The sequence below is a fragment of the Dysidea avara genome, chromosome 7 (assembly GCF_963678975.1).
Source record: "Dysidea avara chromosome 7, odDysAvar1.4, whole genome shotgun sequence".
Classification (NCBI taxonomy): Eukaryota; Metazoa; Porifera; class Demospongiae; order Dictyoceratida; family Dysideidae; genus Dysidea; species Dysidea avara.
The window spans coordinates 9,603,032-9,618,921 of NC_089278.1; the positions used below are offsets into that span (position 1 = coordinate 9,603,032).

General features: G+C 37.4%; 4 protein-coding genes across 5 annotated transcripts; 3 read left to right on the forward strand and 1 right to left on the reverse strand.

The window, feature by feature from the left end:
• Positions 1-1,574: 1,574 nt before the first annotated feature.
• Positions 1,575-2,696, forward strand: LOC136259948 (glutathione S-transferase omega-1-like). Its single transcript, XM_066053527.1, has 4 exons — positions 1,575-1,736; positions 1,835-1,994; positions 2,054-2,151; positions 2,229-2,696. Exons 1-4 carry the CDS (start codon positions 1,641-1,643, stop codon positions 2,625-2,627), a joined length of 753 nt encoding a protein of 250 aa, XP_065909599.1. The 5' UTR covers positions 1,575-1,640; the 3' UTR covers positions 2,628-2,696.
• A 1,112-nt stretch (positions 2,697-3,808) lies between these two features.
• LOC136259917 (disintegrin and metalloproteinase domain-containing protein 10-like) lies at positions 3,809-7,875 on the reverse strand. Of its 2 annotated transcripts, none has more exons than XM_066053482.1 (26): positions 7,715-7,875; positions 7,525-7,636; positions 7,333-7,466; positions 7,201-7,267; positions 7,113-7,142; positions 6,928-7,057; positions 6,822-6,873; positions 6,621-6,703; positions 6,169-6,218; positions 6,061-6,118; positions 5,928-6,008; positions 5,788-5,872; positions 5,679-5,739; positions 5,591-5,633; positions 5,468-5,530; positions 5,302-5,394; positions 5,185-5,251; positions 4,990-5,134; positions 4,843-4,941; positions 4,697-4,788; positions 4,591-4,646; positions 4,461-4,530; positions 4,332-4,404; positions 4,240-4,285; positions 4,102-4,189; positions 3,809-4,013 (listed from the first exon to the last, which is right to left on the reverse strand). In XM_066053482.1, exons 1-26 carry the CDS (start codon positions 7,785-7,787, stop codon positions 3,916-3,918), a joined length of 2,049 nt encoding a protein of 682 aa, XP_065909554.1. In that variant the 5' UTR covers positions 7,788-7,875; the 3' UTR covers positions 3,809-3,915. The 2 variants fall into 2 exon arrangements, with proteins under 2 accessions (XP_065909554.1, XP_065909553.1); XM_066053481.1 differs by having other exon boundaries at positions 3,809-4,050.
• Positions 7,848-11,037, forward strand: LOC136259951 (uncharacterized). Its single transcript, XM_066053531.1, has 6 exons — positions 7,848-8,009; positions 9,488-9,690; positions 10,272-10,309; positions 10,364-10,400; positions 10,458-10,587; positions 10,638-11,037. The coding sequence occupies exons 1-6, from the start codon at positions 7,973-7,975 to the stop codon at positions 10,838-10,840; spliced, it is 648 nt and encodes a 215-aa protein (XP_065909603.1). The 5' UTR covers positions 7,848-7,972; the 3' UTR covers positions 10,841-11,037.
• Positions 11,038-13,986: 2,949 nt separating this feature from the next.
• LOC136259954 (uncharacterized) lies at positions 13,987-14,931 on the forward strand. The gene is made up of 4 exons (XM_066053535.1): positions 13,987-14,159; positions 14,254-14,403; positions 14,515-14,700; positions 14,766-14,931. The coding sequence occupies exons 1-4, from the start codon at positions 14,034-14,036 to the stop codon at positions 14,805-14,807; spliced, it is 504 nt and encodes a 167-aa protein (XP_065909607.1). The 5' UTR covers positions 13,987-14,033; the 3' UTR covers positions 14,808-14,931.
• The last annotated feature ends 959 nt before the right edge of the window (positions 14,932-15,890 follow it).

The following is a 15,890-nucleotide window of genomic DNA, read 5'->3' on the forward strand; positions in this document are numbered from 1 at the left end:
ATCCATTCATGCACATAGAATGCATGGTGAAATCACTAAATAAACCTTATATACCCTACATGTAGTATACATGTATACTACATGTAGTATACATGACAAAATGAATTAAACAGCTATAAGGCAGCAGTTTGGTATGTTGTGCTTACAATTTTAATTTGTGGTGCTTGTATTATCTTTCCTATCATTCAGGTACGTGTAACACTGTCCATTTATTACAACTGATTGATACAAATTATAGCACTCTACATGCAGTGCCCTATAGATGTAACAAAAGCAATATATATTAAGTTACCGTGACACCTACAGCCTTCATGATGACAAATACATCATGTGAGCTGGGTCGTGTGATCTTAATGAGTATTATATACTCAAGTACTGACGCTACTGAAGTAGCTGCCAAAATCCTTGATGAGTATATGTGGCATTTGTTTCATGCAGTCCTAATTAAGGAGGTAATTGCAAATTTCAGAGTAATGGTGATAGAGTATATAGTAGTAATTACTAATGGTTACAGAGTAATGGTTATTACTCATGTGATTTTGTCTATTGTAGGAAGTGCATAGATAGCTGCCATATAGCTAATTATAACCCTATCAATATTTAAAGCCTCTTGGCACTGTATGTTATCAACACACATGCACACATGCACACACAACACTCAGTCAGGGACACATGCCAGGGGCGGATCTAGGATTTATAAAAAGGGGGGGGAGGTACTAATCTCTTGGGTGTGGAACTAGGGGCATGTCCCTCCCCAGGAAAATTTTGAAATATAGATGCTAAAATACTGCAATTTGGAGACATTTCCACATAAAATGCATACTTCTGCCTGTAGATATTTTATATACTACCTTTAGATATATATATATATATATATATATATATGGCTCTCTGCAGCATTTTCCAATGGAAAGGTTGGGTAGGTTCAGACAACCAAGCACATGATGCACCCTCTCACAATTGCATGCATGATAATGTTGAAACTGGAGTTTGAATGATACGAGATTGAATCTGAGAGCATTCAGTTTCAATGAAAATTGTGTACCTGAATTAAGCACACAGGTACCAGTAATAACTACACAAGTAGATGAACAAGCCTTTTAAACAGACTGATGCACTCCATTGTATATATAGGCGCAGGTAGATTTTGGAAAAATTCCATAACAGAACCAACTATTATGCTTACACTGAATGTTCTATTAGAGTAGTTAGGTGACTGTTCTATTAGAGTATCTCAATCTTCCAATGCTGATCCGGGCATAACCTTTAGCATAAAATCCACTAATAATGCCTTGGAAAGATGTTTATAAGGTGGGTTTATGAGTATTTGTATTATTAGTGGTCATATAATTTATGCTAAGACAAAATTTCATTACAATCTTCAGCATATTGATCAAGTAAAGCCTAAAGTGAAGGGGGGGCCCATAGCCCACCCCCTAGATCCGCCCCTGCATGCGACTGTTGAATGGATATACAGGCACTCTGATTGTGCAATAACCATTGCGACACACGACGGTCTACCTTTGCTGTTGCCCACCTTTGCTGTAGTTCCTTCATTGACTTGGTGTGTGTTTACTTAATGACGTTGATGTCACGTGGTTATCCCTGTCAGCACTACTGAGTTTGTGATCGAGGTTGTGATGCCGACAACGGAGTTGTACACTACTGAGCCTCCACCAATACCTGCAGGCGTTGATCTTCGTGTGTATAGTAACCCGATATGTCCTTTTGCACAGGTAAGTTGATTGACTTTGGATGCACGACTGTACCGTGTATGTACGTATTATATATCACGGATATACTCAGAGCTTTATTCATGTCACTCTACTATTAGAGGGCAGAGTTGATTTTAGCTGCCAAGAAGATTCCACATGATTTAGTTCATGTGCACTTGAAGAGGAAGCCTGTGTGGTACTTGGGTGTAAATCCTCGCGGACAAGTGCCCTTTATTGAGCATAAAGGTCAACGACTCCCCGAGTCGTTTTTGATCTTTGGTTAGTGGGTAGCTAGGTAGTAGTTAATCAAGTGTCAGTTTTAGACTAATATCTTACAGAGTATCTTGATGATGTGTATGATGGAGTGAAGCTGTTTAGTGCTGACCCAATGAAGAAAGCAACACAAAAACTACTTGTGCAAGATTTTGAGAAGAAGGTAAGACATTATCCCTACTTTTCCTATGTGTAACTCCTTTCTTGACTTTCAGTTCTTAAGTGCTTTTTGCTGTTTAGTTCATAGGTCCATTCTATGCTGTTCCCCGGGGTAACAATGTTGAGGAGAACATTGCTTCAATGATCACCATAGCTAACAAACTGGAAGAACTGCTTAAAGAAAACAACTTCCTCTTTGGCGATAAGCCATCTGCAGCCGACTACTTAATCTGGCCTTACATTGAACGGCTTCCAGGAGTACAGATGTTGACCGACAAGTTACGAGAGGCTATCACCAGTGAGAAGTTTCCAGCATTCTTTGCATGGAGGGATCGGATGTTAGCTGACAAGGCAGTAAAGGTCACTGGTCGTACACCCCAGCAACATGCTGACTTTGCAAAGTTGTTTATGTCTGGTGGAGAACATGTGTATGACTTGGATGGGAAGGACTACACCATACATGCCAGGAAAGAACTGTAATTTGAAAGTGCAATGAACTGAACTGATTGTGAAAGCTTGTTTTGTATTAAAACTGTGGATTGCTTTGAATGATGCTAACTTACCAGCTGTAGAATGGTGTGGTCTTACTGGCCTGTCTATAGACTGCAAATGATGATGAGGGAATCATTAAAAGTTTGATGGATATAGGATTTTGCTAACTGGTAGAAGTGACTGTACGGTGTGTGACCACACTCGGTGAAATGCAAAGTGCAGCCTTTCAGGGGGGCCTGGGGGCATGCCCACCAGAAAATTAATTTGGCGGAAATTTTGACTGAAAAAGAGTATACAAACCATGCAGACTGTTTGCTAACTAGTTACAAATTAATGTTACTTGTTGTAGTACAAGGCATCATAAACTTCCAAAAGTGGAAAATTTTTCAGTGTTCTTAACATAGTCTATAAAGATGAAAAAAGTATTCAGGATGGTCCCATAAATGGATGCATCCAATGAAATCATTATTTCACAAACTGTCTTGTTACTAGATAGCAAATGCTTTCACTATGAAAACAAAACCAGACAGTTAAAACAAATATTCTAATAGTACAATCAGCTTGCATTTGCCCAAAAATATAGGTTAGAATTTTTTAATGCATGCAGTATATATAACTGATATTACATAAGTCACTTCAGAAATCACACCTAGCTATGTGGGAGTTTATTTAGTTGAGCATTTAGTTTATGTGCACTATAGGCAATAAGGCCCATATAGGAGGACTCACCCCGGTGTTTAGAGATCGAGATACTCTAACAAAGTAGGATAAAACAACCATTTGACTGTTTAAACAACTAAAATACCTATTCTAAACAGAGTTGCTGCACCCTCCACATGTTATACATACATTTTGTAATGCCAGAAGATCTAGAGATCTTTAATACAATATGGGTAGCAATCTAATCTCAATATATCTTACACAGACATATAAATAAATTTCACGAAAAAAAATCTGAATTATGTTTTTAAGTGCTTGGCTATGCACAATAAGCCAGACAGTAAAAAAATTCTAAAAGAGGGTGGGGCTTGCCCTCATGAAACTTTGAACATCATCAAAGTTCGCCACCATGGCAACGATTGGTGTTCATGTTGTAAATCATTTGTTTGTATGGACTTTACATCTGACATGATGCATGGTATACATGACATTTAAACTGGGAAAGAATGTTTCCAATTTGTATAGAGAACACCCATACTTATAATTTTATAGATGCAAATGTATCATGTACAATATTTGGTCACACATTAGATACAAATGAAGATAAAAATGTATTTTAAAAATACTGTAATAAATTATCGTCTGTCCCTGTGTAAAAGGGGTACTGATTCAACCAGTGGCTCAGTGTTTGTTGGTTGTTGCTTGGGTTTCTTCCTGCGGTAGGTAAGTTGTAACAAGATAACCAGTAGGACTAAAAAAATATTGAGAATAATGACCCACATGTACACACACAGAGACTTACTTGAACCTACAACTACAGCTAAAGCAATGTACCAGTTGTTCTTTAGCCATTCACTAATGGAATTTAGTGATAAGTTAGCAAAAATATTCTGTGGGTATAAAACTGGTCACAAACTGGTAAGACCTCACTGCCACTAACTCTTATGCTATCCAATACATCATCATTGTCAACTAAAATGCACTCACTGAAAAATAGACAAAAATAAATTGATCTCAGTGATTCAAACTTACTGTTGTTCATCACAGTACCCGGTGTAATTGTTACAAGTACTACCTGCCGCCAGGTAAGATATGTTGTAGGTCACTATAACATTAAGTGTCGATGATGTCATTCAATTTCTCTTTGCAAAGACAACATACTGGGATCTTCCTCACTGAGAGTGACCAGAGACTGACATGTTTCATTGAACACACAACACCTGTGACATCGCTGCAGCAACAGCAACAGTAAGAAAACATAAAACCTTTTCCGTTAAAGACTGTCACACACCTTTTCTACTTCTGAACACATACAGTTATCCACACCATATAAAGGACACACAGAGCCTTTGAGAAAAAAAGAGTCAACAAAGCATCAAAGTTTTGTTTTGTCATACCAATGCACAACCCTTCTGTGCACACATTAGTGTAGTTATCACATAAAATGCCATCCAGATATTCTATTGAAGAACAATTAGCTGATTGGCCAGTATGATGCAGTTAAGGCAATAATACAGAAATGTATATAAAGGATTGAGGATATGTGCACATCTGTGTCTTAGTACACTGGTCACCAAAAAAACAGATCTTGTCTGATGTTGCTAATGTACAATTTGCTTCACAGCATATGCTGGCATTAGGGCTAGTGGGGGGGTGATAAATAGCATGTAATCACCTATATATACTATACCTGCACACAGCTCCTTCTATGAGAGTGCAGTTTCCTGGTACACAGCAGGGATCAGCTCGTCGGCACGTTTCTGTATCATTGCTCCCACAATCACACTCCTCGTCACCCTCAACTATCCCATTACCACACTCCTGTTGTTTTGGCTCTGGATTAGAAAACTGAGTATAAAATTGCCAATCTTCTTAACATGTTAACCTTCAACAAAGCAAAATCCTTTGGCAGCAATAGTCCTACCCATGATGTCTTGACTGCACGGAGAGAACTAAACAAGTCTTGTATTATGATGAACAACCACACAACAACACTGTGCACCTTATTATTGTTTGGCTGAGATCCATCAGTAGCACTGGGGTACATGATATAGTTGCCACCACTACTGGGTATGCACTCAGCAGTTTCATCATGCTAGAAAAAAACAATTAAAAATCAAGAAACAAGAACACTGACAAGTTGTGGAACACTCAACACTGACACTTACAGGTGAGCCAAAGTTGTGACCAATCTCATGAGCCACAGTGACAATGGAAACTCCAATACTCAACTACAGAATTACATATATACTGCTAATACTGCTACTTCTTTACAAGCAGCTGCATCATACCCGTTGTCCAAAATTTAGCAGTGATGTCAGTCCAGTGTTTAGACTAAGAATATAAGTATTCAAAGTGCGTACACAACATACGAGGTACCTTTTCAATCCACCAGGGTTGTTAGATCTCCGTTCACATATTCCTCCAGCATAGGTACCACCTATCATGTACACATGGTAATAGGAAAACAGAACAAAGAGTAACATACTTGGGTCTGCTACCCAGGCCAATCCAATAGTGCCTTTGAAATCTCTATAAGTGAACAAGTGACCCAGACATACTGTACTGAAGTCCTACACAATAGCCAGCACAATATCTATTGAACACTGTGTACTATGGACACTTTACCAGCGTAGAGAAGACATTTAACAACTCTTCAACACCGTACGAGCCTGCTAGAGGATTGCTGGGACTATCGTCAGTGTACACCTACAAATAACGTCACCCTATTACATGTACTATTTTGTAGTGGTCCCCATACTGTAACTGAGTACATGCTGACTCCCACGTTGGTGATGCCTCCTGAAAACTCTGTTTCTCTGTGAGTGTAGGAAGAAGTAAGAATAGCTACTGAGTTAAGAATACTCACCTGTATATGGTATTGGCACTTAATATGTAAAAAGACATTGCTTCCACCGTCTGTACAATAGTAGTACAACATAACAAACGTACAAATGTGTGCATCAACATTTGCGTGTATGTATGCTTATCCAGCTGTATAAATTGGGATCTGTGTGTTAAACCAGGGAAGTAGTCTTGCTAAAAAGGACACCCAACTGTTCTTGTCTTGCATAGTGGGTATGTAGCAAGTATATATTCTGTCCTACCATAGATTCCCAGATCTGAGTGGTGCACTGTTTTCTAGCAATGTCGACGTCATGTAACATGACTACTGGGAATTTGCTTTGCTTCACGTATACATTTGTGTGTGTGTGTGTGTGTGTGTGTGTGTGTGTGTGTGTGTGTGTGTGTGTGTGTGTGTGTGTGTGTGTGTGTATGTGTGTGTGTGTGTGTGTGCATGTGTGTGTGTGCACACTATACCGTAACTTCTGCACCATTTCCAGGTCCATTGAAGAATGTATGATCAGCTACGACATGAAGTATACAAGTGTTTTGATCTGGGTCTGTAAAGAATACAACAAACTGTATCATTGCTGCTATTCACTGAAATGCCACTGTAATGCAGGTGAACAAAACGTCTATAACATAAAGAGATCTTTTGCATCCATACATTCAACTTACTAAATTGTCTCTTTTTTCTCAGAAACATTTTTGTGTTCATCCCATTCAGTCTCTAAGAAGCACACCAAAGCAGTAACTACATTTTACACACAACACATACACACACTTGTATTGATCGTAATGTGGTGGAATCAGAAGAACACAACATGTGACCATATTTTCCCATGGTATATGAAACATCACTAGCTAAGTATATAATGGTATTGTGATCTGGGTAGTCAGCAGGTGATAAATATCTAAAGCAACAATAACACTTCCATAATGCCATGTATGTGTGGATTAGCAACATACTCTTTCAACTGAGCCACGTGATACGTGTCACTGAGAACAAGAATAAAATACCTCACATGCATGTCATAAATTTATTGTTTTTACTCACTTGTCAGCAGAAATAATGCCACTAAATTGGCCACCAACCAGGCGTCCAGCAGCTACTGATCTTGCAACTATAAAGAGAGAACTACTTTAAATTCTAATATAGCAATTAAGTACGCATATTGCGGGTACTCACCCCCAGCATGTCCTCGGACATACTGTCTTGTATCAAACCCTGTAATTGGTCTGGTCCCCTCAAGTGAAACTGACACAGCCTTGAAATTTGGATGAAAAAGACTTGAGTCTGATCTTAGGTGCAAGTCAAAATTTCTGTACAGGCAGAAAACAATGTTTAGTTACTGTGTATACTATGTAGATGCACTGATACCTTCCATATGCTCTGAATGAGACCCGTGCTTCAAGCTTGTTCTCAGATAATATCGTGTGGTTGGCAGTAATGTACAAAAGCTCATGATTTAGAATATACTGATTGAGAGGAACTGTAAGAAACGTGTCATATATGTTCGTACGTAGCTAGTTATCTCGCTCTATTCTGCACGAGATTCTGCATGACAGACCTGCATAACACGTAGCTAACAGAACTATCACAGCCAGAGGACGAGAAACGATCCTTTTAAGGTCATCAAACATTTTCACTCTTCGTACTGCACGGTCTGAACTATGCACAACTTCATGCCCAAAATTGGATATTTTCTAAATATCGCGTATCAGATACTCGTCATGTGACTTGTGACTTAATCCTTTGTGGGAGTGATATTAATTGCGTATCTCAGAAGTGGTGTCTCTGAAGCGATCTTTGACTGTCACGAAGGAGGATGAAGGCGGTTTTAGTTTGCTGTTTGTTATACATTGGTATGTTGTTGTGTAAACTGTTCTACTGTAGCGTAACGTATGAACAATTCACTGAATTCACATACTCGATCCGCGCAAGCTTTTGCGTCCAGTGTAGTTGTCTGCTATGCAAGATGATTTCTTCCAGCTAGATCTGTGTTTATGTTGGTACTTATAACCTTACCAATTTTGGCATATGTACTCGCTGAGCACATGAACCAGATGAACCACTAAAAGACTGACATGTAAGAACTTATTCTATTTGCCTGCGCCCACATTCTTCAGTGTATTTTCAAATTGTCAATGTTGCATTTGAAGTGGCTATGGGATATCTGTAACAAAGGATTGTAAGTTGCGCAGTTATTATGGTACACACCATAAAAAATGTAAAGTTACGGATGTTGATTACTGTCTTCTGACCCTGTTTGATGGCGGTAAGTTGTACAAAACATGTAATCTCTTAATGAAAACAGTACAGAAAAGTATAGTACTATTAGGCCAAGATAACTACACAATTATAAAGGTGTGTTCTACTAGTTATAGGTCACGAAAGAAGCAGTAATAAGAAATATAGATTATTGATTGGTACCTACCATCCCTATGGCCAATCATTGAACAATCGACTGGGCATCACTATACTCCTTGAATTACCTTTCTAAGCCCTGGAATTTGTATTTTAAATGCACAACTTAATGTGTCACTGCATGGCTTTGAATGTTTCTTAAAAGCTTTATACCACATAGAGCAGCTATCCTTGCCCTCGAGCAGTAGTACCACTGGTTAACCCTTGAGGCATTAGTCATGTACGGATGATGTCACTAGTCGTACAGTGACATTATGAGTGGTGATGCAAAAAAGTGTGTGACTGTCAGATAGTGCTATGTTGCACCCACTACTATATATATACTTAAATGGGTCTGTGGGAGTTCTGCTAATATATTGGCCTGTTGCATACTGGTCTAATGATGCTACCAAGTATTGCAATAGTATACGATATGTATGTGACTGCCTACAAGTGGAATGATATGCTGCCCCCACCCTTCACCCCTTCCTCAATGCTTCATTAAGCCATGATAGTACACGTACCTGTTGTATATATACAGTACCGCTCAAAAGCAACGTTGTCTCGTGAGAGTGTGAGCAATTTAAAAAACTTGCTAATTAAAGGGCGTGGCACCATTTTTGCCTGCAAGTTTGAATACTCACAAGCAAAACGGGTGCCATGCCATTTAATTAGCAAGGTTTTTGATTGCTCAAGAGATGACATTGCGTTTGAGCGGTACTGTATGCACCTTCCTGGATGGTCCATACATACAAAACTATAGAATTTGATGGTCTTTTCCTCTGAATTAAGCCAACAATAATTTCCAGAACTCATAGGAATCAATAGCTTGTGCTAACAGTTAGTAGATCTATAGAGCAACAATGTAGCCATGAATATGACTATTGTAATCTGTGTAACACTGTGGTGATTCTCTTTTGTTTATCTTCTTGTTTAGCTCCCACGGTGATGGGTCAATGCACACCTTATGTTAACCAGACCATGCAAATGATTCCTGCGAATGGAAGAAGCTTCCGGTGTGGTGAAACACCGTTGGGTTTTCAGTGTGAGACGATGACTTATCCTGAGCTGACTACAGACATTAATGATTACCCTTGTTTCACTCTTTCGGATGTTCAAGGAAGACACATTGAAGTTCTTGTAAGTGTTACTGCTAATGCTGTATAGTAGGAAAGTTTGGCAGGAGAAATGTTTGTAAATTCACTGCAATGGGATTTTGGTGAGAAAAAGTTTAGCCTATTATGTTGTTCAGATTTGTATTGGATGAAAAATTTGGTGTATTTTAGTTTGGTGAAACATCGCTCATTCACCAAACATTCCTGCTGTACAGTGGTACTGTTGTGTAGTTCTTTATTGTGAACATTTTCAAGAAGTGAATTTTTGTTTTGGATTTATATTATTTTCTAGCAAGCAAAACCAACACTAGTATCAGCTGCTTGCAGTGTCTTCACTTTTCTTCAGTTTAAAACATTGTTTTTCACTCACTTGCTAAAAACCATAGGTATGGTACTTTCACAGTTATTCACTTAAGACTCTTCCATTCTTCACAACTCATGCAGTTGGTTTATCATCATCTGCTCCTAATTTTAATGAGTTCTTTAAAAGAGATTATGTATAGTATTAATTTCTATTCAGTACTTGCATGCATCATAGCACATTTGGCTACCTTGTAGTAAGTAGCAGTAAATGTTGTCATTTGATACATTTTTAAATTCCTAAAGGTGGAGCCTATTAATCCTATTGCTCAAATCAGAACCTGGTAAGTTTACTCACCAATTGGTTGAAAACTATCTGACTTATGTGTTTATTCCAGCATTCGAGAAGATGGGTTTACCGAAACCTGCTCAAGTGTAAGGCATTGTACAATGAGTAGCAAACAGGCTATTTCACGATATCAATGTCTATAGGGTATAAATAACTACTGTGACCGTGTGCAAGGGACTGGTACGAATATTAACTTTCGGATTTTCTGCCTAACTGGTGGTTGTGAGACATCAGAAACATTACTATGGATTAGAATAGTAATTAGTCCAGGAGGTAGCCATTTTTGTGACCTTGTGCCTGGTTTTATTTTGGTTATTTTTTAGAAAGGGATGAAGAGAATTGGTGCTTGACTCGTGACCAAAACACTCCAAGCAGTCTCAGTGAAATCTTACAGCCAGTTGACCAGATGTTTGATTTTGACCAGGACAGCATGGACACTAACAGAGGCAGCTTTATGGTGCTAAAGCCATTCTCCATTGTTACTTTGCTCCTGCTCGTTGGGTTGCTGAAGCTGATATTCAACTAAGAGGCCAACATTGGCAGATATTTATTACTTGCTCTCTATCAGATTAACAATTGTTCATTGACTATTTTGATTATATTATTTTGCTAGTATATTTGGACCATTCTGTTGTATTTTTATAGTGGTCAATCTTGTTGTATTGTATTGTTATGAGCTATCTTGTGCTACATATAATTTAGTCATAAAATTTGGTAAACAACCACTTGCCAAGATGTGATAGTGTGTCATGCCACCTAAAACTGAACCTGGTGCAGTAGATAGGTGCTTGCAGGAACCCGTTCCTGATGCCTGTGTTATTATAATATGTGTCTACTTTGCATGGTGCATGACACGCACTGCACACATGCATACAAGCTGAAGTTAATTGTGCACTATATGTATAGTTTGCAAGAAAACTGTAATACCACACAAACTATATAATAATGAAATATGCAACAGAAATAAGTAGTGCCCTGTGGAATAAAATATATTATGGTCAAAGCCATTTCCAAGATATGAGTGACTACTTATGTACTAGCATCCAGCCTCACTGAATGTGAGACAGTAGTTCTAAAAAGTGAACTTTTCGTGTGTCCGCTTACGTGGTTGCCAATGACAATGCCAATTTTAACAGTGCAGTATAAATATTCATTTTCAAATCCATAATTAGCTGGGTTGAAGTTTGACATGTTTTGTAAAAATATTGTGATCATAAAATGCAACTAGAACATGAATTCTTTCTTGTTATGGCCGGAGGTAGTAGTTTATTGCGTCATGCCAAAATAGCCATAATTGGTTGGGACAGTAAAGAAAAATATGCTACCAAATAAGTAACTGGATAAAAAATGTAAACAGAATTTGTGTAGGAGACTAGCTATACAGCATTTGAACATAGCTAGCTAAACAGCAAGGAGCTATAATATAATATTGTATACAAAATAAGCCAGATGGAGAAATACTCAAGTCAGTTGGACATCTTAAGTTTATATGATGCGATTGATGACAGTAGAGCAGTGATGACCGACAAAGACAAGCACATTTAAAGAGATCGACTGTCAAAAGGTATGGAACACTGATTACAATATTATAATATACATGTTTTATTTTAACTGTCATTTGCAGCCAACATTCTCTCTAGCTTGAGGCTAAAATTAGCAGAGAAAACAACAGTACTTCAGAAAACTGTTCCATGTCCTAAACGGTATACTCTGTTGAACTTTGCCCTTAAAGGAAATTTCCTCTACTACTACAAGCCAAACACTTAATTACGTTGCTTTTGTTGTCAACCTATAACAATAACAATAACCTGTACATGCTTATAGCTATTATGTGACCCACAGCTAGCATTCCAATAATGTTTCCTGCTTGACTGCTTGACTGAGTGTATTGATCTGGACAGACTTATAAAGCCCCCTTGGATTATAAGCGCTGAAGCCATACATCAGAGGTTGGAGCAGCTCTAGAACACTAAGGTTTCATCATTGCTCCAACTACGTAGCTCTCCTTGGTACAGATACGTAGTTCTTCTTGGTAGGTATTCATGCTAATTTCATCTACCATATTAAATTTGGCAGTGACACAAAAGCAGTGACACACATGTATCAGCCACACTATTCTCATTAAACTGCAGTGGCATAAAGTGCTGAAAGAAGATGAGTCAGACGTAAATATAGCTCTTTTGCCAATTTTTAACAGGGCAGTACAAAAGCATAAATATTCATTTTCAAGTCCACTAGCTACACGTTTTGTAAAATGTAATCATAAAATGCAGCTATATAGAACATGAATTTGGTCACATGAAATTCTTACTTGTTATGGAGTAGTTTATTGCATGCCAAAGGTATACAGGAAGTACTTAGTGTTACTATGTAAATAACCATAATCGGTCAGGATGGTAAAGAAAATGCAACCATATAAGTAATTAGATAAAAAATGATGTAAATGGAACTTGTGTAGAAGATGTAGTGTGTAGTATTTGGTATAGCCGCACACACACATGTATCAGCCACAATTATTGGTCTGCATAATCATACTATTATCATTAAATTGCAGTGGCATAAAGTGCTGAAAGGAGTTAAAAGTAAGCGAAGATGAACCACATTCAAATATAGCTATACATATGCAGCAACAACAACAACATCTGATGTACATGAAGTCACCAGACTCTAATGTAGAGTTAAATTTTGGTGTTTATTACCATGATGTGTCAAGTGTAATTTTAACAAGAGGCTCAACTAAGAAAAATATTAAAACTGGCGGATTGTGTAAATGTTGACATGTTTCATTGCCGCCAAAGACTAAACAATGGCGACAGTACATCACAATCACAAGTTTTGTTAGTAAAATTTACATGGCATGTAAACTGATCTTATAGGTACGTATGAATGTATAGCCTAACATAGAAATAGTTACATAATTATTATGAACCACAGGTAATAGGGATCACCCATTGTTTTTGCCAAAATCCTAATAGAACGCTGACCCAAACACCACAAAACATCCTTGACCTAAAAAAGAAAGCCCTAGAAGTTATTAGTTATATTTTGTAATATGTTGCCTTGTTATATATAGTGAAAGTGAAGTCGAGAGATTTCCCTTTCCTGCATGTATGCAAGAGAAGTCTATATGTGTTAATGTGGCTTCTCCAATCTATTCAATTTCAGTTTGTATCTTCATTTGGAACCCTTTACATTCTCATTATTATATACACATGCATGTAATATAGCTAAGACCCTCATACTTGAAAGTATAGCTCACTGCATGGAGCAATCGAGGGAGCAATATACATGTACTTTTGTTTGCATAGCGCAAATGATTACCTTAAAAGTATGTCAGTTGGATCATTTCCTGCTATTCAAAAAGTTATCACAATAGGATATGGGAAGTGTGTTTTACATCATGTACATAACTGGAACCTGTTACATGTGTGGGGGGACTAAGTGCATGCATGATGATCTGAAGTAATGAATATAGTTGGTCAGGAAGTGTTCACAAATAGATTCATATGACATAGGATATGAGAAGTGTGTTATGCACGTCATGTAACTACAGGAAGTGTGTTATGCACGTCATGTAACTACAGGAACTTGTTGCATATGTGTTGGGGGACAAATTAAAATAGGATATTTGAGAAGTGTGTATAAAAGCAACTGAACTACTAAATGATTTTATATTCAGTTTAACAACTATAGTAAGCAGAACTTCTTAACGGAGTATAATGGAGAAATCAGAACATTACTCAAGTCAGAACAACCTTTACGATGCAATTGATGACAGTAGAGCAGTGATGAATGACAAGGACAAGCACCTTTATAACCTATTGCATAGATCAACAGTCAAAAAGGTACATATTGTTAACCCAGGTAGTAATGCTATACCTCTGTTTATAATGGGTTCTGTTGTGATTTATATTACATACACGTACATATTTTTTGCAGCTAACATTCTCCAGCCTGAGTCTAAAACAAGCAGAGAAAACAGCAGTACTTCAGAAAACTGGTCCATGTCCTAAATGGTATACTCCATGGAGGACACGCAACTTTGCCCTTAAAGGAAATTTCCTTTACTACTACAAGCCAAACACTAAGGTAATAGCTAGTTTATTTTCATTGTCCACCTGTACATGTATATCTTAAACATATATATTATATAACCCACAGATAGCACTCCAATAACGTTTGTTTCTCTTTCCTTAACAGAACATTGATGACAGTATTATACTTGGTGCAGTATACATCAGAGGAGCAGCTCTAGATGGAATTAGCATGAATGGATCAAAACATGTTATCACAATTACTCCACCTGTACCAAGAAGAGCTGGTTGGAGTAACGATGAAACATCAGTGTTCTATATTAAATTTGGCAGTGACACAGAAGCAGCTGAAGTAAGTTAAGCTGATTGTACATCATGCTACAACCTATAACTATAACTGACTTTTCTTTTCCATAGTGGCAAAAGACACTAAAGGAAGTTGCTAATAAACAAAGATGATGAAATGCAAATTGACGTACAAACCACCTGCATGCCATGCATACATGATGTGTCTTACTATAAAATTTTTAATGCAAATTTTAATGAAAGTCAACTCAGCTGTTAAGACGGCATGTCCATGGCCAATTATAAGAAAGTATGTATGCAAATCATAGAGACAAAGCTGGCATTATTAACAAGAAAAGATCTTGTGCAACCACAGTTGGATCATACAAAGAAGATCTATGTGGCACAGAAAGGCACGTGTACAAGTAAACAAAAATACAAGTAGTAATCAAAATGCTTAACTCCAACTGTGATAGGAGGCTACAAATAGCTACCATTTTCAAGAATTAATGCTTATAAATTTAGTTTTCTTCCCAGCCACCATTAGATTATGAAACAGTCTGACAAAATCAATATAACATTGGTAAATTGCCTAATAAACTTACTCATAAAAATATTATTTTTATACTTAGCTACCTAATTATAAATGCAATTACTAATAATGTATACTCTTTTAGAGTCCTGCAATTATTATAATCACAATAGACCTGTGAAACCAGAGCTCAAATTGAGGATATGTTTGGGGTATGCAAAGTATACTTTGTTAAATTTAGTATATGGCCCTGGCAGTTGCTTGGTTTACCAAGTTTCAGTAGTAAAATATAATGCAAAATTCATAAAAGCAAATTTTTCTGTAGTCAGTGATGTCACAAACTACTATAGAGAATGAATAAAGGAGAATCACTTCCAAACTCTCCTACCAGTGCATGTAGGAGTGCAGGACCTCAGTATATTTTAATAGAGTAGTCACACATTCTAATAGAGCATACCATTGATTGTAATTGAATTGTGTACCTGGCTGTATGCAGTACCGTAAAAAAATGTGCATATAGTCTAATAGAGCAGTCATATAGTTTTCAAGATTGTAAAAAATGATCCATACTACTACTACTACTACTATACTACTGGTATAACTATATTTGCTGCAACCATATACCTAGAAGCACAGCCACTGAAAAATCAGTGCTGTTGAAAGTCTTAAGACAAACATGATACCCCCCCAGTCTTTGCCCCCTGAAAATTTAGTATACTGACCTA

Bases quoted from the DNA above. Each gene is read 5' to 3' on its own strand.
- LOC136259948 (XM_066053527.1), top strand. From the start codon at position 1,641: ATGCCGACAACGGAGTTGTACACTACTGAGCCTCCACCAATACCTGCA. The intron at 1,995-2,053 runs GTTAGTGGGTAG...AATATCTTACAG, and splicing joins CGAGTCGTTTTTGATCTTTG to AGTATCTTGATGATGTGTAT. The intron at 2,152-2,228 runs GTAAGACATTAT...TTTGCTGTTTAG, and splicing joins TGCAAGATTTTGAGAAGAAG to TTCATAGGTCCATTCTATGC.
- LOC136259917 (XM_066053481.1), bottom strand. From the start codon at position 7,787: ATGTTTGATGACCTTAAAAGGATCGTTTCTCGTCCTCTGGCTGTGATA. The intron at 5,873-5,927 runs GTAAAGTGTCCA...GCTATTGTGTAG, and splicing joins TAAATGTCTTCTCTACGCTG to GACTTCAGTACAGTATGTCT. The intron at 4,051-4,101 runs GTAAGTCTCTGT...ATATTTTTTTAG, and splicing joins AGCTGTAGTTGTAGGTTCAA to TCCTACTGGTTATCTTGTTA.
- LOC136259951 (XM_066053531.1), top strand. From the start codon at position 7,973: ATGAAGGCGGTTTTAGTTTGCTGTTTGTTATACATTG. The intron at 10,310-10,363 runs GTAAGTTTACTC...TGTTTATTCCAG, and splicing joins ATTGCTCAAATCAGAACCTG to CATTCGAGAAGATGGGTTTA. The intron at 10,588-10,637 runs GTAGCCATTTTT...GTTATTTTTTAG, and splicing joins AATAGTAATTAGTCCAGGAG to AAAGGGATGAAGAGAATTGG.
- LOC136259954 (XM_066053535.1), top strand. From the start codon at position 14,034: ATGGAGAAATCAGAACATTACTCAAGTCAGAACAACCTTTACGATGCA. The intron at 14,404-14,514 runs GTAATAGCTAGT...TTTCCTTAACAG, and splicing joins ACTACAAGCCAAACACTAAG to AACATTGATGACAGTATTAT. The intron at 14,701-14,765 runs GTAAGTTAAGCT...TCTTTTCCATAG, and splicing joins GTGACACAGAAGCAGCTGAA to TGGCAAAAGACACTAAAGGA.